The following is a 24693-nucleotide window of genomic DNA, read 5'->3' on the forward strand; positions in this document are numbered from 1 at the left end:
TCTTCTTCTTCTTCTTCTTCTTCTTCTTCTTCTTCTTCTTCTTAGACATGGATGAAACAACAGTATAACCTCACTCTGATGAACCTGAAAGAGGGTGTAGAGTTTCAGTGAAAGTTTAAGATACATGATCATGAAACATATGAGTGTACAGAATATGTTTATAGGTATGTGGATATGATTTTAATGTGCCAGTTTGAATAGTTACTGTGGTCTGAAGGGTTTCCAAACACAAATGGTCCTTAACATATACGTGTATGTATAAAACATATATATGTATATGTATATATATATATATATGTATATATGTATATTTTAATTATACATACAAGTATATATACGTATATTTTATATATTTACATATATACATACATACATACACGTGTACCAGCAAGCGCGCACACGCACATGCACACGCACACGCACACGCACACACACACGCACGCACACATACATGCATACGTATATACATACATACACCCCCCCCACACACACACATGTTATATATATATATATATATATATATATATATATATATATATATATATATATATATATTTGTGTATATGTACGTATATAATATTTATATATATAAAGTGCTTTTAAATAAAAGACAAGAATAGTGTACCACAGGTATTTTTAAAACCTTGCAATGAAGTGAAAATCAAAAGGTGACTGCAATTAAATCGCTCAAATAGTTAATATTAAGCCAGACAGTTTTAGCCATTAATCTTTTCAAAACCTTAATATCATTGTTGTATCAAGTGCTTATTATAGCCGTGGTACCTTAATGATACTGTGAATAAGAAAAACAGCTCTTCTAATAGTGATATTGTACGTGGATTCTTGTGACTGAATCTTACAGAATGAGTAATAGAAAAGAACTTAAATAAAAACATAACAGTCTTAAACATCTTTCATTTACTGTCAGTGTTTCAGCCTGTTGTCAAGGTTTATTTCTTTGATCTTTTAATGGATTGTATATAGTTATAACATATTAGTATTAATATTAATAGCAAAGAAGGTGTCAAACATGTTCCGGGTACTGATTTTGCGTGTGAAGATTAAAATGAAATTAACTTAAATTTTGTGTCTGTTTAATCCCAGTATTATTGTAGTATATGGATAATTATTTTCCCAGTCTTTTACACTACACATATTTTATAACAAAATTAAAGTTATTGACCATGAACTATTTGTAGAATTGTTATATTGTTTACCCATATATAGTGAATATTTAATGTTCATCCACATATATTGAATAGATACTGAATATGTTATAGTGTATAGTAGCTAGACCTAGATTGTTGATAGAGCAGTTGACTTTGTGTACAAAGTTACTATGATGGAAATGTACTCACATTTCAAGGAAGTATCAGTATGCAAAAAAAATAGACTGCAATCATAGTCAGTGAGAAAAATGTATCAAGGGCCTAGCACTATTTTCTTGTGTCAGAGGCAGTGCAGTTTACAGGCTTTAGATCTATGACATAAAAGGCTGTGACTCTGGAAACTGGACCTAGAGCAGGTATAGATTTGCCAATACCATGAAATAAGGGTGGACTGAAGACCTACTCTAAAGGGAGGCAAAGTATCTTTGAGAAATGGAAACAAGCCCAGGCATAAGGTCATATGTGCATCTCAGAGGGTAATTACTGATGTACCTAATAAGACTTGAGTTTGAAGATCAACTAATTGAATTTTTTATTTCACTTTTTGACTCACTCATGCTTGAAGAAATAGAGGCAAAAATGGTAAATAAGAGGGAAAGGGTAACATTACTAGAAGGTTGGGTGAGGGTAGGGAAACAGAAAGGAAGGCAGGTCAGGCTGCAAGTTCAGGCAGTTTATGGGAAGGCTGACTGCCATAAGAGAGCAACTTATGGATGAGATGAGATGAGGTGGGAAAAAAATAAGGTTAAAAAGGGGCAGCTTATATATCATGGAAGATTCCACCTCAGATGTGAACTTCAGGAAAGAAAAACAGGCATAAGCAGTTGACCATATCTTCTGATAGCCTGCACCCCACTAATGGCAGAAAAGGGTATTGCTGGCCCCTGGATATAGCATACTTGTGCTGAGAGCCACCCTTGATGAGACTATCACCAGTCTTACCAAACCACTGGAGGTAAAAGGAATGCCATTGGTAACTCCCTCAATGTAATGGGAGGGTTAGTGTCGATCAGATTGTGGTGCTGTTCACCTGGCGAAAGGTGAGCTTGCAGTTGAAAAGGTGAAGGGGGCGACAGGGAGAATAGATTTCCTTAGTAAAAGGCAGGCTGAGAAAAGGTAGATGAGAAGTCTCTGAATGATTGTTACCTAACGCCCTCGCAAATGCTACTATACTACTTATTACATCTCTTAATACTCCCCTGAGCAGAGACAATAAACTAGATGAGCATATTCCATAAATGTTCACATATAGGCACTGGATAACAAATTTACTGTTCCACTCTCTCTGGAGCAGACTCGGTATTTGAATAAAAATAATACTTCTGATTTTTACAAAGATTTATTCTTTATCAATATTATTTCAAATGGTTCTTACAAACACAAGACATAATGTTATACTTTTAATTGAAATTACTTATATCACATAGGATTCAGTACAGCTTTTGTAAGGATTAATAAATCCACCAAATATAGTCTCGTTGTCCACACATGATCACAGTTGGCCCTGGCCTCTCCCGACCCTGCTGACCCAGTATAGTCCACAGTAGTCCCCTTGTTTACAAGGGGACTACTGTTGTTTCACTGGAATACTGTTGTTTCAATGGAATGCGAGTTCCCTGAAACTCTGCATTCATGAGGCCAATGAGCAAAGACATCGTATCAGCCAAACTGGGTGACGGGAGACTGAAGGAAGCTCGCACTATATGTATTTCATGAACAAGGTTGTCAAGATAAGAGAGAATTGAGAGCGCATCGCAACGTCGGAGATCTGAGAAAAGAAACTACATTCGGAGGAATCAAGTGGAGGAAGACGTCGGTTGACAGAAGGAAAAAGGAGCTCCCTGTGAAGTAAATAAAGGATGTAATCAAGTGGGACTTTCTGATCATCGTCAACATCCCAAATCAGCATGGTCGCAGACGAGACACCGCGAACACGGGCGATGAAGCCCTGAGAGTGGCAGAGGTGGGCAGAGGTGAAGGTGCCAAGAAAGTGATGAAAGACCACGTTAGCCAGGACGCAAGATAGCCTCGTTAGGGAATAATCAAGCGCAAATGCACGCCCGAATCATAAACCCTGGGTTACACATAGAAATGAGAAAGGCGGTGGCTGATAATTCTGAATCCTTTGTAAAAGTTTACCTTAGAGCATACGGATGCTTACTTGCTTGAGGCAAAAAAGAAATGTGGCAGTGCGTTCTAGGGGTTCTAGTTCTAGTCGGGGAAACTTGAGCCTTGTCCAAGAATTCCTGGGCTCTCTGTAGATGGGAAGCACGGGCGGAAACAAGCACCGAACTGCATTTGTCTGAAGGCAAAATGGCGACATCCTCCCTGCACAGACTTTGCAGAGATGAAACAAGAAAAGAAAAGGAGGACGTAGAGCAAAGGTATGTCCGAAATCAAGGAGTTGGTGTTGACGAGAGATCAGAGACAGGGGCACTCCACCCGCAACCAAATCCACACCAATCCTCCCTTTACTTCGAAGGTGGGAACCCATGTCAGTCCATGCTTCTCCTTAGCGATAATATAGTACAAGCAATGATTCACTCACCCAGGTTTCTGTATATTGCATCTCCTCTTCGGACACTTCCTTTCCAGACCACGAGGAAGAGGGACTACATGCCTTAACTGCTCTTCAATACCATAGCACCCTCTAGTACTGTTTAACCCTTAACTTTACCCTAATCATTATCACATCCCTAACCCTTTTCGCTACTACTTTACCTTACCATAGTGCTATATGACCTTGATGTCTAGTATATTTATTTGTTTCAACTATTAACCATTAACCATGCCTTAACTGATAGCAGAGGCGAAGAAAACCCCTACAGTCATCACATTACGTATTGGACAGATGGACCGGTTAACCCGACCACCCACACTGCACTTGCCGGTTCTAAAGGAATGGACAAATGTGTGTGGGTGTTTTAAGTATCTGAAAGAGGCTGGGTCGCTATAGGTTCAGTGAGGTTTGACTTTACATATGTTACTGAACTGAGATGAGCATTGGATAGGTATTTGCAAATCATCATATGGAGAAAAAGTAGAAATTTGGATTATATGTTACAGAAACGCACCATCATGAAACCAATTACTAAGATGAAAATGATACTAAAAAAAGAATATTGTCAAAAATACCTTAACAAGTACGTACTGAATTAAAGAATGAAAAAATAATGATGAAAAGAAATATTCATGTCTAAATGCAGCTTCAAAAATAACGTCAAAATTCACCGATTTCTCGCAAAATAATTAGCAAAGCAGAAGCAAAAATAAGAAATGGAAAAAGAGGAACAGACAAACGCAATAAGTAAAAAATGAGAAAATTACAAAAACGTAAGAAAAAATAGAAAACGAGAAAGACAAACAAAATAAAAAGACAGAGGATGTGGTGGTTTGGTTTGCGAAGTTTTAGCTTCGCCCGGGCCTTCTAAATATGGCCCGGCCTGTGTCAGCTTTTTACGGCTGTCTCATTGAGTTGCCTGACACTCGGTCCTTACCGTGGCGCCGGGATTGCCAGCAGGCGCTCCTGCCGCCATGGTGTAAGTATTTCGCTTAGCCTCTTTACCAGCACGGCGGCTGTTGTGGGCGTTCCATGTCTCAGGAATTGTGTATGGTCACCATTTTCTAGGTAGTGGACTAGTGTGGCGTTCGGCTCGCCGCAGTGCTTGCAGCACCTTTCATCGCGTTCGATTGTTGGGATAATCTGCCATGCACAGTGGTAACCTAGGCGCATTCTGTGAAGAATGACTTCGGTACCTCTGTTGCTTACTTCAGAGAGTGCCAGTGGTTCACAGCCTGTGGCGTCTGAGTACCAGCTGGCCGAGGGGGAGGTTCTCGTTTCCTCTCTGTGGAGCTGCCGTAGGAAGGTACGACCGACCAAGGCACACTTCTCCATTAGTAATTTTCGGCTCGGTTTTATCGTCATGGGATTTGGGGGCATACCCCAGCCAGCGACGGCTAGTCTGTCAGCAAGCTCGTTCCCTCTGATGCCGATGTGGCTTGGGACCCAGTTGATGATAATTCTTCTACCCTGAGCAAGAATTCTCTGTGCCATTGTGAGAATCGTGGTCAGTAGGTAGATGTTGTCTGTGGGTGAGCTGTGCTGAAGACAGTCAATGGCTGCCCTGGAGTCTGTGTGTATGACCACGTGTCCTTCCTAGGGACGCGTGGCCTAGGGCTCCCATGATTGCAACTGCCTCTGCCTGTAGCGAGGAGGCGTTGTCTGTTACCCTCATGGATCGCGTGGCATCCCTTGCTGCAAAGCCGGCGCCTGCAGTGTGGCTCAAGGGATCGACCGATCCATCCGTGTAGTATGTTCTACTACCCGGAGGAGTGATGGCTGCAATGACCCTGTGGGCTTCTGCCTTTAGGCTAGGCATGGGGTATAGGCTCTTTTTCATTGACAGGCTCATTATGTTGAACTCTATCAGGCTCAGTGCCCACGGCGGGGCTTCGGCAAAGTCGGGGTGGGGGGAGTCCATGCCCTTAGCAAGAAGCTGTTCTTTGAGCTGATGGCGTATCAACACCCTGGCTGTATGAGACAGCCAGGAGTTGTTTGCAACGAGCTCGTTGTCTTGTTCGAGGCATCTGACTAATTTTTGTCTTTGGCTTGTGTTCCTGGGAGCCTGGATGACCTTTGACAGGAATTGCGTTGCCGTTAGATCGATTCGTGAGTCCAGGGGGAGAAGGTTTGCCTCCATCAGGAGGTTGAGGACCTTCGTCCACCTCGGGGCACCCAGAATTATCCTGGCAGCTTCATTTTGGACTGTTTCTAATTTGTCTGTGTGCTTTTTCTTTGCAGCAATCAGAGCGACTGAAGCATAGTCCACAATGGGCCGGACAGCATGTACATAGAATGATCTTAGTACTTTGTGTCTGGCCCCTATGCGTCTCCCAGTCATTGCTCTCATGACGGACAGTCTTGCTTTGGTTCGGTCAACCAGGTACTGGACCAAGACAGAGGAGGGCGATGCAAGGTGGGTGTAACACAAGCGGGTCATGGTTTATGTTTGTAGTCAGGGTCGGCCGTTAACCAATTGGATCAATGGCTCGGAATGGGGCCCCGCGCCTGATTGTAATCTACTCTCGGCTCGTCTCATAGACACAACAGTAATTCCTGATTATATTCGTGACATCAGTCAGCGTATTTACACCATCATACTAAAATATGAACAGGTTTTGGAAAACAGGTCTCTCTGTAAAAGCTCTGAATCACGATGGGAATGTAGAATGGAGTGTTAGAGCTGCATGGTACCAAGTTGTTGAAGTTTGTATTGCAGTAGATATATTAAGGCTTTATCACACTTTGTTAATTAGCAGAAAACACTGATGACACTCAAGCAAAACGCGATGCTGTATCGTTAGTCAGTCAAATGGGAGATTACAAGTGGCACTCCTGACTCTTTCGAGTAAATCATGTTAGTAAGGAACTTCACAGTGATGCCATGGATGCTTCACCAAACCCGCGCTTTATCTCGGTGACTTATAGCCGAGAAAGTATCCTGGTGTATAAAGCGGCGTTCACATTACTCTTCTCTGTCTAGGAATCCCTTTACAGAGCGAGATACTTCCCCGACTGTGAAGGGAACCGAGATCAAAATCCTAGAGCGACAGCGAGCGAAAGACGATGCCAAAGAAAAAAACTGCAGTATAATTTCTATGAAGCTTATGACTTGGTCGTCTTAAAGTGGATATGGGATATAATCATATTGTATAAATAAATAAGATATTTACACCTAGCAGCGGTGCCTCATTAAAGATTATCCACACAAACGTTCATTTGATCAACTAATACAAACTCCCACTCTGGCATACTAAACACACGGATCTCACCTCAGAAATTATTTACGCCCTGGAAGATAAAATGAGAGCCAAACAACAATTATGGAGAACCATCCACAAATAGCATGTTAGCAGAAAGTTAAAATAACAATAAAAAATTAAATCAACAAGAAACAAGGAACGCAGAATTAAGTGGATAGAACAAGTACTCAAGTTAAAGAATTCTGATATTAGTGATATTAACAATAATGGTACTGATTGTGATGATGATAATGATGATAATTATAGACTAATAATAATATTTATAATAATGCTGATATTGATAATAATAATGCTGATAATGATATTAATAACATTAATGATATTGATATCAGTAATGATAAAAAATAACATTAATCATGATAATGATAATAATAAAAGTAATAATAATAATAATGATAATGATGATGATAATAATAATAATAATAATAATAATAATAATAATAATAATAATAATAATAATAATTATAATGATAATAATAATAATAATGATAATGATAATAATAATAATAATAATAATAATAATAATAATGATAATAATAAAAAAAACCAATTATAACAATTATAATAATGATTGCAATAATAATAACATTCGTAATTAAAATAATAGTAATAATAATGGTAATTATTATTACTATGATGGTAATGATGATAGTAATAACATTAGCAATAATGGAAATGGTAGTTTTAATAGAAGTAATAATAATAATGATATATTGATAATGATAATAAAAGTAATGTTAATGATAAGGCCAATAATGATAATAATAATATTAATAATAATATTTATAATAACCATAATAATGATAGTATAAATCATAATGATGATAATAATACTCATAATAATGATAATAATAATCATATGATAATAACCAATATAATGATAATAATAATATGATAGTAGTAATGATTATGTTGATACTACTACTTTTACTACTGAAGATAATAATAACACAACCAACAGCAAAAACAATGATAACCAAAATCAGAAAACTCCATAGGCCTATGCGTTCACACTACCCCCCCCCCCCTCCTCCCCACCACCACCCTCTTTAAAACTACACCGTGACAACCCACAGTGTTATGTAACTGTTTATGCAAGGCGAACTAACGGGGACTTACCGTAACGCACGAAACACATCCGTTATATCTATGAAGACAGAGCAGGTATGTTCGGGTCGCTACGTGAATGTGCTTTTGTAGGTTAAGCAAACTTTGGTGCAGGTTGAGGAGGTTATCGTGTTACATGCTGGTGCTGTTCTGTTTCTTTGCATTACTATGATTATTATTATCATCACTGTTGTTATAATCATCATCACCATTATTATTATTATTATTATTATTACTACTACTACTACTACTACTACTACTACTACTACTACTACTACTACTACTACTACTATTATTACTATTATTTTTACTATTATTATTATTATTATTATTATTATTATTATCATTAATATTATTATCATCATCATCATCATCACCATCATTATTGTTTTATTGTTGTTATTATTATTATCATTATTATTATTATTGATATTATTATTACTATTACTACTACTACTACTACTGTTATTATCATTAGACATAGCCAACATCAAATATGGACTGGCCCCATGATTTTCAGCCAGGGTCCCAAACTGGAGCCTCTTATCTCAATAAAGGGCCTTGCGTTGGGGCCTCCTGCTTGGGGGGCCCTAGGCTGCAGCCTATATTAACCTATAGGATAATCCGGTCTTTGGTATCAAAGAGGGTTACTTATAAATTAAATACAGTGACGTGCAGCGTGTGTTTGTCGTAACCATATTTTCATTTACCACTGAAAGAAAGGGGCCCTCAGCTTTTGGTGGGCCCCTCGGCTTCGGCCTTTTCAGCCTTGAGGATAATTCGGCACTTATTACCATTGTGATGATGATGTTGATGATTGTCAATATCATGATTATCATAATAATAATCATTATTATTATTATTATTTTGTTGTTGTTTCTAAAGTTATTAATACCACTATTAGTGTTATTATGATCAATATTATTATTGTTGTAGCTGTTATGATAATTATCATCGTAAGTAATACTAGTCGTTGTATCATTATTGTCATTAGTATTATGTGTGCATATAGTTATGCAAACTTGCGGAAAGTTGCAGACACCTGTGTGCATTATCAATGCCATTATTAATATCATTACTATTATTTTTTTAAATCGGAGTTCTCTTTTTGATTTACAGCGATAAACGTTGAACCGGCAATTGGTTTGTGGACCACTGTATTACGGTAATCCTGCCCTCCTCCCCACACTTTTCCAAATGAAGAGATATGTACTACCTACTTTTCTTCAAACCTGAATGGCACACTGAGAGTTCGTTCTAACCGACTGCCGCCGCGACCGTTATTCGCTCAAGCCACGCCCACCTCCTCCCCCGCCCCTCGGAAGATAGATGGCAGCAGCGGCGTAGAGGGCCATGGGTTGCCGCGTGAAGTTCGCTCCTTCTTAAAAACTGGCATTTGGTCTCTGTGCTTATAACCAAGTCTTACAAATTTGCTCCACGGGGTTTAAGATTCGAAAAAAATTGTTTCTTAGATTTATATTTTTTGTTTGTGGTTGACCTTCTCGTTGTTCTGTTGTTTAGTGTTAGAATATTCGATGAAACAGACACAAGGCAGTTGGTTATAGCAACAAAATTGGAACTTCTGAAGAAAAAAAAAATCTTAAGATCTTACGCACTGAAAATTAGGCTCTAGTCTATAGCAGGTTCAAGTGCAATACAAGTGGTGTGTTATATATATTGTGCAGAGCAAGTCTCCGAAATCGTTTACGTGAAGTGATTTTACAGAAGAGGAAAATAATAATAATAATAATAAGTTGAAGAAGAAGTTGAAGAAGAATTAGAAAGAGAAAAAGAAGAAAGAGTAAACATGACTAGTAGCTTTGTTCACTCTGTGCCTGTTCCTACCACAGGCTCAGGCACAGTCGATTCTAGATAACACATCAGAAGTGGCAAGGTAAAAAACACTTGATGATAACTTTTAAAAATCATATTTTATGACGTAGTTTATCTTCATGATGTTTATCATTTTTATTTTCCCTCTTTATTTATTTATTTTAAAATTCACTGATTCGAAAGCCTTCATATCTAGAAGATAATCATGATTTTTTTTCTTCTCACAGCAACATTCTTCATCAGATCGAGGAGCATTTGAGTAGCGTCACGAGCAGGTAATTTAACCTACGCATGCTTATTGCATTTGTGTGGTGCTAACAGATATTTTTGTTTTGACATTGTGTGTGTGTGTGTGTGTGTGTGTGTGTGTGTGTGTGTGTGTGTGTGTGTGTGTGTGTGTGTGTGTGTGTGTGTGTGTGTGTGTGTGTATGTTTACGCTGTTGATGGGAAGATAATATATATAGATATTTATTACTTAAAAGATGTATATCAATAGATTACTTATTACAAAGTAACTATTTATCACTATTATCAACAGCACATTTTCATTGCCTTTATTACCATTGCACTGTCATTATCACTGTCATCATGATTATCACCCATCGTCATTATCATTCGTCATCGTCATCATCATAATCATTATCGCTGTAACCGTCATTATCATCATCACTAACCTCATCATCACATCGCCATCGTCACCATCATCGTCATTCTCATCATCGTCACCTCCACCGTCATCATCATCATCATTATCATTATCATTATCATTATCATCATCATCACCATTACCATCATCACCATCACCATCACCATCATCATCATCTTAACCATCATCATCATCATCACCTCCACCGTTAACACTACCTCCAGTAGGTTCAATGTAAACAATATCTTCATTTTTTTTTTTCTCTTTTTCTTCTTCTTGTTACTGTTTTCGCCTTCTCTTCTTCATTAATATGTTACTGTTCTCCTCGTATCCTTATTCCTTTTCCCGCACACCCTATTCTGTATATTACCGCTTTCTCCTTCTATTTTAAATATTTTCTTCCTTTCCTTTCACCTCCCAGCTTTCGTTCTTTTCTTTTCCTCTTCCTCCTTTTCCTTCTCTCTGTCCTACTTTCCCCTTCCTTTTCCAGCCCTTTCTCATTCTCCTTATTCTCGTTTTCTGCCTCCTCGTCCTCCTTGTCCTCCTGCCTTTCCCACTTCTCCTCCTCCTCCTCCTCTTACTCCCCCTTCTCCTCCTCCCTCCATCCCCTTCTTCCTTTTTTTTCCTCCTCCTTTGCCTCGAAAACTAAAATTCCCACGTCGTCCTCAGCGGCCAAAGCCAGAACGAGAGGAAAACGTGTTCGATTTCCTGGCCTTTTAGCCCCAACGCTCCTCGACCTTCTCCTCGTCCTCCCCCATTTCCCACTTCTCCTCCCTCTCCTCTTACCCTCCCATATCCTCCTCCACCACTCCTTCTTCTCCTTTCATCCTCCGCCTTATATTTCTAAAATTCGCATCATCCACAGCGGCCAAGCCAGAATGGGAGGATACGGAGGGTGTTCCGACTCGTTCAGCGTGTTCGGATTCCTGGCTTTCCTCCTGGCGCTGCTCGACCTCATCCTCGAGCTACAAGGAAACAGGAGGAAGAAACGAGACGCTCGAGGTGTGGAGGAGGACGTCAATCTCAAAGCCGAGTGTCAGGTAAAGGGATTGGTGACGATGGTGATGATAAAGATAGTAATGATAATGACAGTTAATGGTAATGGTGATGGTAATGACGGTCGTGAGGATGATAATGATGATAATGATGATGATAGTAATAATCGTGACAACTTTGATATTAGTAATATTAATGATAATAATAATAATAATGATAATGATAATTAATGATCATGATAATAATAATAATAATAATAATGGTAATAATAATAATAATGCGAGTAATGATAATGATGATCATAATCATCACTGCTACTACTAATGATAATGATGATGATTATACTAATGATAACAATAGTAACAATAGTAATAATAATGATTGTAATAATCATGGTGAACATACTATAGTAATGATAATGAGTGTTAGGTACAAGATTGATGGTGATAAATGGTAATAAGAATAGTAATAATAATGACTGTGATGATGACGATGAATATTGATGATGACAGGTAGTAAATGAAGATAATGATAGTGATGCTGATAACAGTAGTAATAATGATCGTAATGATTAGTATAATTATAACAATAGTAATGATAAGAAAATAGTAATTATTATAGTAATAATAATATTGATAATAATAATAATATTGATCATAATAATAATAATAGTAATAACAATAATAATAATAGTAATAACAATAATAATAATAGTAATAATAATGATAATAATAATAGTAATAATAATGATAATAATAATAATAATAATAATAATAATAATAATAATAATAATAATAATGATAATAATAATGATAATTATAATGATAATAATAATAATGATATCAATAATAATAATAACAATAATAACGATAATGATGATGATAATAATAACAATGATGATGATCAAGGTAATATTAAAAATAACGATGATAATGATAATAATGATAATGATAATAATGATGATGATTGCAATAACGATAATGATAATAATGATAATAATAAGAATAATAATGATATTAACAATATTAAAAATAACTATGGTAATAATGACAATAATATTAATGATAATGATGATAATGATTATAATACTGATAACAATATAAGTAATATTGATAGTATTAAAGAAAAATAATAATGATATAATATTAGTAATAATGATAATAGTAATGATAATGATATTAATAGTAATAATGATAATAACAATAATAATGGTAATAATAATAATAATAATAATGATAATAATAATAACTATAATAATAATGAAACAATAGCTATAATAGTTATGATTATGAGAATATCAATAATGGTTTTCATAATATTAATAGTAATCACAATAAAAGCTAATTTCAACGTAGTATGATCGTTGCCAGTGACATCAATATACTGAAAACGGGAGTGTTTTCTCCGTAGATTATTTTGTAAATAATTTTGTAATGCTAGTGAGAAGGACATGACAATGACAATACTGATGATGATGGTAATAATGATAATACTGATGACGATGGTAATAATGATGATAATGATAAGAACAGTAATAACAGTAATGATTAAGATAATGATAATGATAATCATAATAATAATAATAAAGACAACAGTTATGTTTATAATAATAATAGCAATACTAATGATAATGATAGTGATAATGCTAACAAAAACAACACCTGCAATAATAGCGATAAGAATTATGATAATAATGATGATATTATTATCATTATTATGATTATGATTACTATGATGATAATGATAACAAAGATTATGACAGTGGTAATGATAATCGTGATAACAACACTAACAACAAAATAATGACAATGATGATGATAATTGAATGATAAGATTGGTAAACACTACTACTACTACTGCTACTACTCTTAGTAATAACGATATCAATAATAACAATGACAATAAAAGTAGTAATAACGATAACAATAATACAAATGACAACAATTATAACACTGACAAAAAACAATAATAACAATAACAAGAATATGATGATAATAATGATAATAGTAATAATAATAATGACAAATCCTATTACTGATGATAACAGTCCTATTCCTGATAAGACAGAATAATTACTCCCACTGTTTTGAACAACATTAATATTACCCTTAATAACACCGCCAACAATATCAACAACATTGTTACTATTATTGCTGCTACTACTTACAACTACAAAAAACAAAAAAACAAAAAAAACCTCAGTGAGCTGAATAAAAATAAAAATATAATAAACAAATAAACGAACAAGAACAAAACAACAAACAGCAAACGAACAAGAACAAAATAACTAACAGCAAACGAACAAGAACAAAATGACAAACAGCAAACGAACAAGAACAAAACAACAAACAGCAAACGAACCAGAACAAAACAACAAACGAACAAAAACAAAACAACAGCAAACGAACCAAGACAAAACAACAACAAACGAACAAAAACAATACGACAGCAAACGAACAAAAACAAAACAACAGCAAACGAACAACAACAAAACAACAGCAAACGAAAACAACAAAATAACAAACCACAAACCCCTCTCCCGCGACCCCAGAGCCAGGACGAAATCCAACAGGCCACTTCAGCCTGCTACAGCCTTCTCCGCGGTTTCCTCAACACTCTGGCTGCACAGGACGCCGAATGCGCCAGAAGGTTTCTTTGCGAAGGAGCTGAAGAAGCCGCTTCTGCCGGTCCGGTCGGAGAAGTGATCGCCTCCGTGGGCAGGTGGGTTCTTGGTATTCGGGGTTTTGGTACTCTGGTATTCAAGTGCTTTATATATACTCTGATTCTTGATAGGTGGATTTTTGGTATCGAAGTGGGTTCTTTGTAGGTTCTTGGTATTAAGGTGGGTTTTGGTGCCCAGTTAGGTTCTTGATATTCAGCAGGTAGATTCTCAATACTTGGGGAAGTTACGGGTATTCAAGTTAGTATTCAAGAGAATCGTTGATGTTTTAATAACACGAGAATCCCAACGAAGCTTAAATATAGCGTAAATCCAAGCACAGTGAATACTTGCAAAGCACAGTATAACCTAATAGATATATTTCTAAGCCTTCCCCCTAAAAAAAAACATATAGATTATATAGATGTGTGTGTGTGTGTGTGTGTGTATATATATATATATATATATATATATATATTTATATATATATATAAAAAGCCCCGTATAACCCAGTAAGTATATTCCAAGCAAAAAAATAATCCTTATAGCACCGTTTAACCCAACAGCACCAATGCTGGATCCTGGTTAGAAAAAGTAAACTCCACGCTCTTCCAAGACGTGGGGCTCAGCTGGAGAAGTCGGTGCCCGGTTACGTGGTTGCGCCCTCCGGTACTCCGAATGTTTCGCCCTCCCCTCCGCTTACCGGTATCCTGGGGTGTACCGAGCCCCGCACCTACCCTCCAGCTTCTATCAACCTCTGCTCCAAAACCTGATGGACACTGTGAGGGATACTCTGTTCTAATTTCATCGCGGAGAGGTTTGGTTCATTTGAGTATGATTTGTACATTGTGTGTATGTTTAGCTGTTTTTGAGAATCCTTTATTTGTGTACAGATTACAGATTGCAAAAGTTTGTTTTTCCTCTATTTAATCGTTTGTAAATAAACCTCAACTCCTTCTATAAACATGTTTTATTTCCATCATGCATAGGACTTATATTGTGTTGATTGCATTTAAATATGCTGTAGATTCAAAATAATATTCATGTGTAGATTGTATGTCCATATGTAAATTCCGCAAATTTTATGCATTGCACGTGCAAAGCTTTCATGTTTTATTTATGTGTAACTTTCCCATTTGGTTCACACATAAATTCCATGTAGTATAAATTATTTTTTCTTCAGAAATAAATGCCGTGTAGTATTCACGTGTAAATATCCTGTTTTCTTCACATAAATTCCATGTAGTGTGTATAGATTTGATGAATTGTACATTATTCTTTTATATATATATTTTTATGTTTATGGCATCATCCCAACATATCATAATGAATAAGAGCTTCGGTTTTTAGCGCTGCTTCCAGGAATGACTGTTAACGATAAAGTCTTTTGGTTTCATTCTGGCGCCTGTCTCCTTTTAAATGTATTTTATGAGTTAATATTGAGAGAGGCATTCTGGGTGTTATCATCTTCGGTACACACTGCTAGTATTAGTCTCTCTTTGTGCTCACATTTTGAGTTAGTCTTGTATGTGTGACACGCACATCCATACATGCATAAATATATGTGTGTATATATATATATATATATACATATATATATATATATATATACAGAACACACTCACACACACGCACACACACACACACACAGACACACACACACACACACACACATATATATATAATATATATATAAATATATATATGTATAAATATAAATATATATAATATATATAACTGCCCTCTCTCTCTCTCTCTCTCTCTCTCTCTCTCGCTTTCGGTTTAGCACTAAAGTGCTTCTGTTCCCCACATTCTTCTTCGCTGCTTACACACTCCGCCATCGCGATGAATGAATGAAACTGTAAACAACACCTATTACGTCATCCCCATCCACACTAACGGCGGGCAGCGTTTTCCTCAGCGTCAAAAAATTCGCCTGCTACAAAGGAGGAACTCTAAGGGCTTAAAAGTGCGATCTTCTGATTTGGTTGAATGAATTAAAAAATGTGAGGTATTTATGGCATGATTTATTAATACAGAAAACGCAATAATTTGAAAACTGACACACCTTAACGGACATTCTCCGCGACGAACCAGCTAGGGGCAAACAAAAGCACAGCGATGATGTTGATAATGATACCAGTAATAGTAGTATTACTACTAACAGTAATGACAATAGCGATGTTCCCGAATGATATTGATAAAATGAATGATAATGATGATATTAATACTAACAATAATGGCAACAACGGTAAAGGTGATGATGATAATAATAACAACAATAATAATAATAATAATAATAATAATGAGGATGATGATGATGATGATAATGATAACAATGATTATGATCAGGATGGTGATTGCAATAATGGTGATAATGATAATTATCATAACAATAATAATAATGATAATAATAACAATAATAATAATATTGATAATGATAGCAATAATGGTAGTAATAATAGTGATGATAATGATAATGACAATGGCAATGATAATGATAATGATAATGATAATAATGATAAAAAATAATAGGGACAATAATAATAATAATGATGATGATGATAATAATTATGATAATCATAATCATAATGATGATAGGAATAATAGTAAAAACAATACTGATAGTAAGAGTGATAATGATAATGGAAATAATAATGATAATGATAGTAATAATTAGGATAATAATGTTAATAATATAAATAATACTAATACTGATACTAATAATGATGATGGTAATAAGAATGATGATGATAATAATGATAATAGTAATGATAATAATATCAATAAGAACAATAATAATAAGGATGATAATAAAGATAATAATAATAATAATGATAATGATAATAGTAGTAATACTAGCAATAGTAATAATAATAATAATAATAATAATAATAATAATAATAACATCAATAATAATAAATAATGATAATGAAGATATTTGTATTTAACAAATGCCTTTAGCAGCTCATATAAACAATAACATAGTCGTACGAATAATAACTTCCCATAAAGGTATATTCTAACTACATCACACGTAGGAAAAGGATAAGTTCTTCCGCCATCACAGAACACATAACTTGGACATCTTTCTTTCGATCACTGCCTCTTCTGGCGACGAGGAACTTGAGGTGATTGGCGTCCATCGCGTCCAATGCAGATGCGATGGACAGTGACTAACTCCACGAAGAAAAGGGTGTACCTAACGCCTCGGCATTTCATCTTTATCAAAGTCAAGCACTTCTGACGTAGCTGTAACATCGCCAGCAACATTCTGCTTTGAGAAATTATCCAATCTAATCCATGCGGCTTTTTCGGCACCGATGTGTTAATTAATCCGCTTTTCCCCGGTTGGCCAGGCGACATTCCTGAACGAGGAACCTGGAGCAATCGGCAGTACGTAGGCCTACATTTCTGGCCGTAATAACTTCTCTAAGGCCCGCTCCAGACACGACAGTCGGGTATAGGCTGGTTACGCCGCTGTGAAGGGGAGAGGGGGGGGGGGAGAAATAATTATTATGCATTGTTCATTTTGCTTACTATTATTTATTCATTCACTGGTACTGGTACTGGTTATGTATCACTATATTTCCTGTTAGAGGAAAAGAAAGAATTATGAGTAATCCAGCTTTTCTTTGTATATATTATGAACATTTAAAGTTGATGAAAACAAGGATATATTATTTATTTTAGAAAATGATTACGGAAATAAGACCAAGTTCCACTTGCTAACCTCATGCTGAATAGGAAAGAAAACGTATTATCCAGCACAATATTAGCGGAAAAACGATTTCATGCGAAGAATGTTTGGTGGAAAATGACGTGTAACTTCGGCGAGATTTCGGAAACATGACTCACCAAGGGGGAGTTGCGGAAAAGGATGTCTAAGCAAACAAAAAGAGCATTAGGATGACATCATTCCAAGCAAGGTTTGCTGAAAAGAGCGTCTTACCTAGCGAGAGTAGCGGCCATCGCCCCTACAGCGCCCTCTGCAATAGCCTTTGCGGAGGCGTCGCAGATGAACCAAAGGACACAATATCGCTGCGTCTCAGCCAGGGCCAACATATACCCTCGGGTCACGCTGAACATGGCCCTCACTGCTGCCTCGTGGCACTCTCGACCTCCTAGGCACCACTCGCGGAGATTGATCTACAAGAAATATTTCTGGTCATGAGGAGGAAGATCGTAGTTCAAGATCATAACAGTCTAGCACGTGTTAATATAATTAAATCCATTACATTCTTAGAGCTAAAAGGTAAAACCAAACACACAAAGAGCGTGTAGTGAGCTCTTTCCGCCGATTTCGCCAGCGCAGGAGAGCGTTTTGCCATTTAGAACCGACCTTGTTCCCCGGTAGGATGACGGACTGGTAATGGAGGTTAGGCACGTCTTCGGGCCTCGTGCTGGACAACCTCCGAGCCCGCCGCTGATGAGCGCGCCTTTGCCGTCTCGTCATCGGAGGATGGGAAGGTTTCTTGTCTCGTTTACCTTCTTTCTCGCTGGTGTCTTTATCTTCATTTTCCGATGGCGGTGGTTTTGTTTTCTCTTGTTTGATAATACCTTCGTGTCCCTTTTCATGTTCTATTTGATTTGGCAATTTCACAGCAGATGATAAAGGAACTGCTGCCGTTAATGTGGAGACAACGGTAGGCGTCGCGTGAATGGAGGTCTTTGGGCCGTAATCCGGATGGAAGTAGAGGTAGGAAGAGTTCAGGTGTTGATAAAGACTCGTAGTACTATATAAGCTGGTATTCAAAGTGTTCTGTAATCTGAACTCTTTTTCCATATGCCCTTTCTGCAAGTTTTCAAAATCACTGGCGCGCAAGAGAGATGCCGAACTGTGGAAAACTCCCTGTCCCACTTCAAGGAGTTGAGACGTGGCGTCCTCCGCCTGGGGATTCTCTGACCCGTAAGTGGGGTACTGCTTCAGGAACCCGAACCTCTCGATTTCCGAAGCAGTCGTGGCCACTTCGCCCTTGGCCTTTGGGAAGACGAACATCGATCCGAGCGGAAGGAGTTTCTTCCAGCGATCGAAGATGATTCTGGGTCTGTTCGAGTCGTTATCCGTCGTCGGTGTTTCGGGGAAGGAATCGGACACATCTCTCTCCTTCCGAATATCCCTGAGGACGTCTTGGTCGATGAGGTCCAAGTCAGAGACCAGAGACCAGTCGATGTCCAGACCACCGAAGTCATTTGGGAACATATTAAAAGATCGGCCGTTGTTATTGTTATTGTTATTATTATTGTTGTTATTATTGTTATTGTTATTATTGTTGTTATTGTTATTGTTGTTGTTGACGACTGTCGAACCACCGATGCCGCCGATGCCAGTTGCGTTGATGTCCACCATGACCGAGAGCGTGAAGTCGATCATCAGGGTCAGCGTCAGGGTGATGAAAGCGAAGAAGGCGAACACGCCGCTGTGGCCCGAGGGACAGACCTCGATCGGAGGGTAGTAGGTGGGGCCCTTGATCGGCGGCAAGTGCACGTACTTCGGAGGCTTCTCGTAGCCCGAAGACTTGGGCGGCGCGCCGTAGCTCGAACTAGGGGGCGAGGCGTAGCTCGAACTAGGGGGCGAGGCGTAGCTGCTGGAGGCTGCGCCGTATTCTCGGTTCAGAGCCTGGAAGATGCCCATCATGTCGTTCAAGGGCATGACGGCGAAGGGGGAGCCGGAGTTATATCCTTCGTAACGATTCCGTGTCCTGTCCCTCGTCGACTTCGGACTATTGTAATTCCAAACGCCATCCAGGACGTCGTAGATGCTGTTCTGACGCGGCTCGCGGCGGAGGGCGTCCCTCAGCTCGCGCTCCAGCCCGGCGACCTTCCCGGAATCCAGACCTCGCACCTCCGCCTCGTCCGCGATCTGCCTCAGGAGCTCCTCATCGTCGCCGTCGCCTTCCGTGGATTCCTCGACCCTCTTCGCGGCATCCGTAGCTGCTTGGATGATGGACTCATGGTCGTGAAGGACGCCCGAGCGAACCATCTCTTTTTTCAGCAGCTCCCTGAAGCCGGGATCGCGCACCACGACCTTCCAGTCCCGTTCCTGAAGCAACTGGACCATCTGCCGCTGCGCATCTGTCATGCCGTCCGTATGAAGCGAATCTGGATTGACTTCGTCCCCTTGCCTGGCCAACGTCGCTTCCTCAAAGAAAGGCTTGGCGGGCGCTTCCTTCTCTTGCTTCTGGTCATCGAAGGTTGGCCCATAATAGCGGGAGTTGGCAGCAACCTGGGAGACAAAGCATGGCTGTAGTGTGCGAATAGTACTTAGGGATATGTACAACTTAGAGCAGTGGTTCCTAACCCTTCAACTCCCACGCTCCCCTTTAGGAATTTGTCCTTCCCTCCGCGCCTCCCTTACATGTGAAAATAAAATTCCCTCCCACAGTTTAAAGAAAATTATAAGTATGTTTTGTTAGTTTCTTTCATAAGTATTAATTAGTGGCATTATAATCAGACTTTCCATTATGTGTCCATGATCTCGTTAAGAGAATAACAAAGATATTTAGAGAAATTACTGCCCTTCTCCCAAGGGCTCGCACCCCTTTGGGAAATACTATATACTGAATATATATATATATATATATATATATATATTTATATATATAGAGAGAGAGAGAGAGATAGATAGATAGATCGGCAAATAGAGAGATAGATAGGCAAATAGAGAGATAGATAGACACAGACAGAGAAAGAGAGAGAGAGAGATGTGTATGTTGATATATATAGATAGAGAAAAAGATAGACAGAGAGAGAGAGAGACAAAGAGAAAGAGAGAGTATGTCTGTAAATCCACACACACACACACACACACACACACACACACACACACACACACACACACACACACCTATATATATATATATATATATATATATATATGTATATACATATGTATATATATAAGCATATATATATATATATATATATATATATATACATATATATATATGTATGTATGTACACACACACACACACACACACACACACACACACACACACACACACACACACACACATATATATATATATATATATATATATATATATATGCGTATGTGTGTGTGTATATATGCATATATGTATATATACATGTAAGCATATCATATATATATATATATATATATATATATATGTATGTATGGATAGGTACGTATATGTATTTATGTATTTATGATATGTGAAGAATATGTACAGTTCTCCCTTACTTTCCCGGTCCTATTTTTGAAAATCAACACCAGCGTACAGCGTTCTGAATGAATTAAAATCTTGCACTAGAAATATTTTATATCTTTATTGGAAATACTCGTCTCACACATTCTCTTAGTTAAGTTTTTGTCATTCTAAGTTATTTCAAGAAAATTAATTTCTTACAATATTATTGCATTTTGGTAGTATCTGTTCTGTTTATTTGATTGCGTTTTGCAGTATGTTTAACTTTTCGTGACTTTAGCTACTCACACAAATTAATAAATGACCCTGCTAATGCACACACATACACACATACACATACACACACACACACACACACACACACACACACACACACACATACACACAAGGGTTATTAATTTTCACTCATACCTTTTCTTCTCATAACCTTATCTACGAAGGAACAGGCAAACACTCATAATTTTAATAGTGAGCAAACAATGAATACTGAAAAGGAAATATATATATATAAAAAAAACGCTAAAAAGGTATATTAGAAAACAATAGATAATTAATTCATACTGAACAAACAGTGGATGAAAAAAAAACTAAAACATATATCACACAATTGATAAATTAACAATTAAATGACAAGGCAAATTTATGAACTCACCTGCGAAGCGCGTTTGTGAAAAGCAAGCAAGTCTTCACTATCATCTACAGAAGTGTACGACGGCACGATATGGTCCTTATTGCTCGTGTCATCTTCGAGGAGAGCAGTCACCATACACGCTAACATGACAGTGAATGCCCACGTGCCCACTGCCCAGGGAACGGGCATGCGTGGTGGTCCGCTCATAACGACGGATAATGATGGTTAACGATTGTGTATCGAGAAAGTTAGTGCATGGTATGACATAAGTTCCGAACCGTGTGTTATCGTGTTTAGTTCAAAGATATGGCTTCAGAAGGAATAACTTGAAGATATAGTTTCGATGTGTTTTTTTTTCCAACTTTTTTCCAACTTTGGCAGGAACTAACATTGTCAAAGTTGCTCAAAGACTCTGTGATCCGTCACAAAATATGGTTCCTTCATACCTCAAGAATAAAAGACCATTAATAAAGTCGTTATAAAGCACCACACAAAGTTCCATACGAGACGCACGCACACAATACCGCCGCTCAACTCATGTCGATTTGCACTGCGCGCCATGTTGGATTTCCCGCCATCTTTGATTTTCCTTGAACGATAACGAGCGACGGATATTATCGCCTCCGATTTCTATTGGCTCACATAATTCGACACAGAAACGCTAAAATACCCGTTCTTTCCTTCATTTATTTAATACAATTCTACTAACCTACTAGTTAATGAGAACGCAATATACACCATACACAGCCGAAAACCAGAGACAAATATGGTACGAAATTACTACAAACGCACGAAAACGAACGAGAATAAATAATCTGAAGAGCAATTTTCTACGCCACAGCGAACGGTATCTTCGCCAGAGAACAGCTCAGCAGAGAGACGGCTGACTGGTCGAGGGGCGCCGCTCGCGTCAGCTCATCCAAGGGTGAGAACGAACACCGTTATGAGGACGAAAAGGTCCGTGTGATCATACGGACACGGCGGCGGCGGTGCGGAGAGAGAATGTGTGTGTATGCATAGAATACGCGCGCGCACACAAGCACACACACACACACGCGCGCAAATACACACACACACACACACACACACTTCTAAATAATATATATAGATAGATATACATATATATATATACACACACATATATACACACACGCATATATGTACACACAGGCACACATACATACATCCATATATATATATATATATAAATATATATATATGTATATATATATAGTGTGTGTGTGTGTGTGTGTGTAAATATATACGTATATATATATGTATGTTAATACATGTATATATAGTATATATAATCATTTACATTTATATATATGTCTACGTATATTCCTATATGTACGTATGCATATACACACACACACACACAAACACACACACACACACACACACACATATATATATATATATATATATATATATATATATATATGTGTGTGTGTGTGTGTGTGTGTGTGTGTGTGTGTGTATGCATATATATACATGTATATAAGCATATATATACATATATACACGTATATATAGACATACATGTATATATATATGTATATATATATATACATATATATACACACATCGTGGGGGTATTGGTGGTTTGAGAAAGGGGCAAAAGGGTTAAGAATCAGTGTTCTCTATGCAACTAACACCAAGTAAGAAAATGGACAAAAAAGAAGACAGCGTATTGCTCTAGTGAACCTCAGCCACCTACTCCTTCTCTCTCTCTCTTCCTCAATAGCTGCCAGATTTCCGTCAACTTATTTCGGCCTTTTTTGCGGGTTAAGGCTAAAACAGAAAATGTTTATTATTAGGGGACACTTTTCGAAGTCAGCGAATCTCTTCCTTATCGCGTATTTAGTTATGAAAAGGGGGAATAAAATATAAGCCAACTTCTACATCTTCAATAATAAAATGGAAAGAAAAATATGATATGACCCGAACTTTGTTTCCGTTTATGTAGAAAAAAAAACAAAAAAACCAGCTTCTGTCACTAAGAATTCGAACTAGTGTTGTGCAGATTTTAAACAGCTTATTCGCACAAGAGTCTGATAGATTCCCACTTTTGTACCATTTTATAAACTATTATTATTTCGCATTAGTAAGCAATTAGTAAATGAACTGATAATGCCTATAGAATACTTCCCCTCTTTCAGCTGCTCTTTCCTCCGCCCCACAGAATCCGAAATATAGATTTTCGCAAACTTCCGAAGCTGCGGTAGTGTGGTTTCTTTGGCGGTGTCTTTTAACAAGGAACTAAGCACTAATTATGCGCAGAGAGATGGGCCTTTCTCCACGATGTTTAAATGAATGTTTTGATTACTTTTGGATTATATTAATTTACGATGCAGCAACCACGCCAGAAGATATTGGCTGCGCCGGTGTTTCTCTTGCTGAAAATTCCCCTCTTTTGGCGCTCTGTTGCGATTCCTTTTTCGTTTCTACTCCGTTTCTGCCTCGAATCTGTTCACATGGTCTCGGAATGAATGTCAGGCACCTCCACTCTAGTCCTGGATCCTGCCCATATCAGTCAGGATATATATAGAGAGATAGATAGATAGATAGATATGTAAATATGAACTCCCTCCTCCTTCCCCTCTCTCTAACTCTCTCTCTCTTTCTGTCTCTCTCTCTATATATACAAATATATTTA

The 24693-nt window shown here is 37.6% G+C and overlaps 2 protein-coding genes across 2 annotated transcripts; one reads left to right on the top strand and one right to left on the bottom strand.

Moving 5' to 3' along the window:
* Positions 1-9916: 9916 nt before the first annotated feature.
* Positions 9917-15322, top strand: LOC125039225. Its single transcript, XM_047633028.1, has 5 exons — positions 9917-9993; positions 10160-10207; positions 11444-11618; positions 14126-14295; positions 14800-15322. Exons 3-5 carry the CDS (start codon positions 11457-11459, stop codon positions 15161-15163), a joined length of 696 nt encoding a protein of 231 aa, XP_047488984.1. The 5' UTR covers positions 9917-9993; positions 10160-10207; positions 11444-11456; the 3' UTR covers positions 15164-15322.
* A 1851-nt stretch (positions 15323-17173) lies between these two features.
* Positions 17174-22563, bottom strand: LOC125039226. The gene is made up of 4 exons (XM_047633030.1): positions 22056-22563; positions 18576-20459; positions 18186-18382; positions 17174-17713 (listed from the first exon to the last, which is right to left on the bottom strand). The coding sequence occupies exons 1-4, from the start codon at positions 22239-22241 to the stop codon at positions 17566-17568; spliced, it is 2415 nt and encodes an 804-aa protein (XP_047488986.1). The 5' UTR covers positions 22242-22563; the 3' UTR covers positions 17174-17565.
* Between the last annotated feature and the right edge of the window lie 2130 nt (positions 22564-24693).

This window comes from Penaeus chinensis, chromosome 26 (assembly GCF_019202785.1).
Source record: "Penaeus chinensis breed Huanghai No. 1 chromosome 26, ASM1920278v2, whole genome shotgun sequence".
In the NCBI taxonomy this organism is placed as follows: Eukaryota; Metazoa; Arthropoda; class Malacostraca; order Decapoda; family Penaeidae; genus Penaeus; species Penaeus chinensis.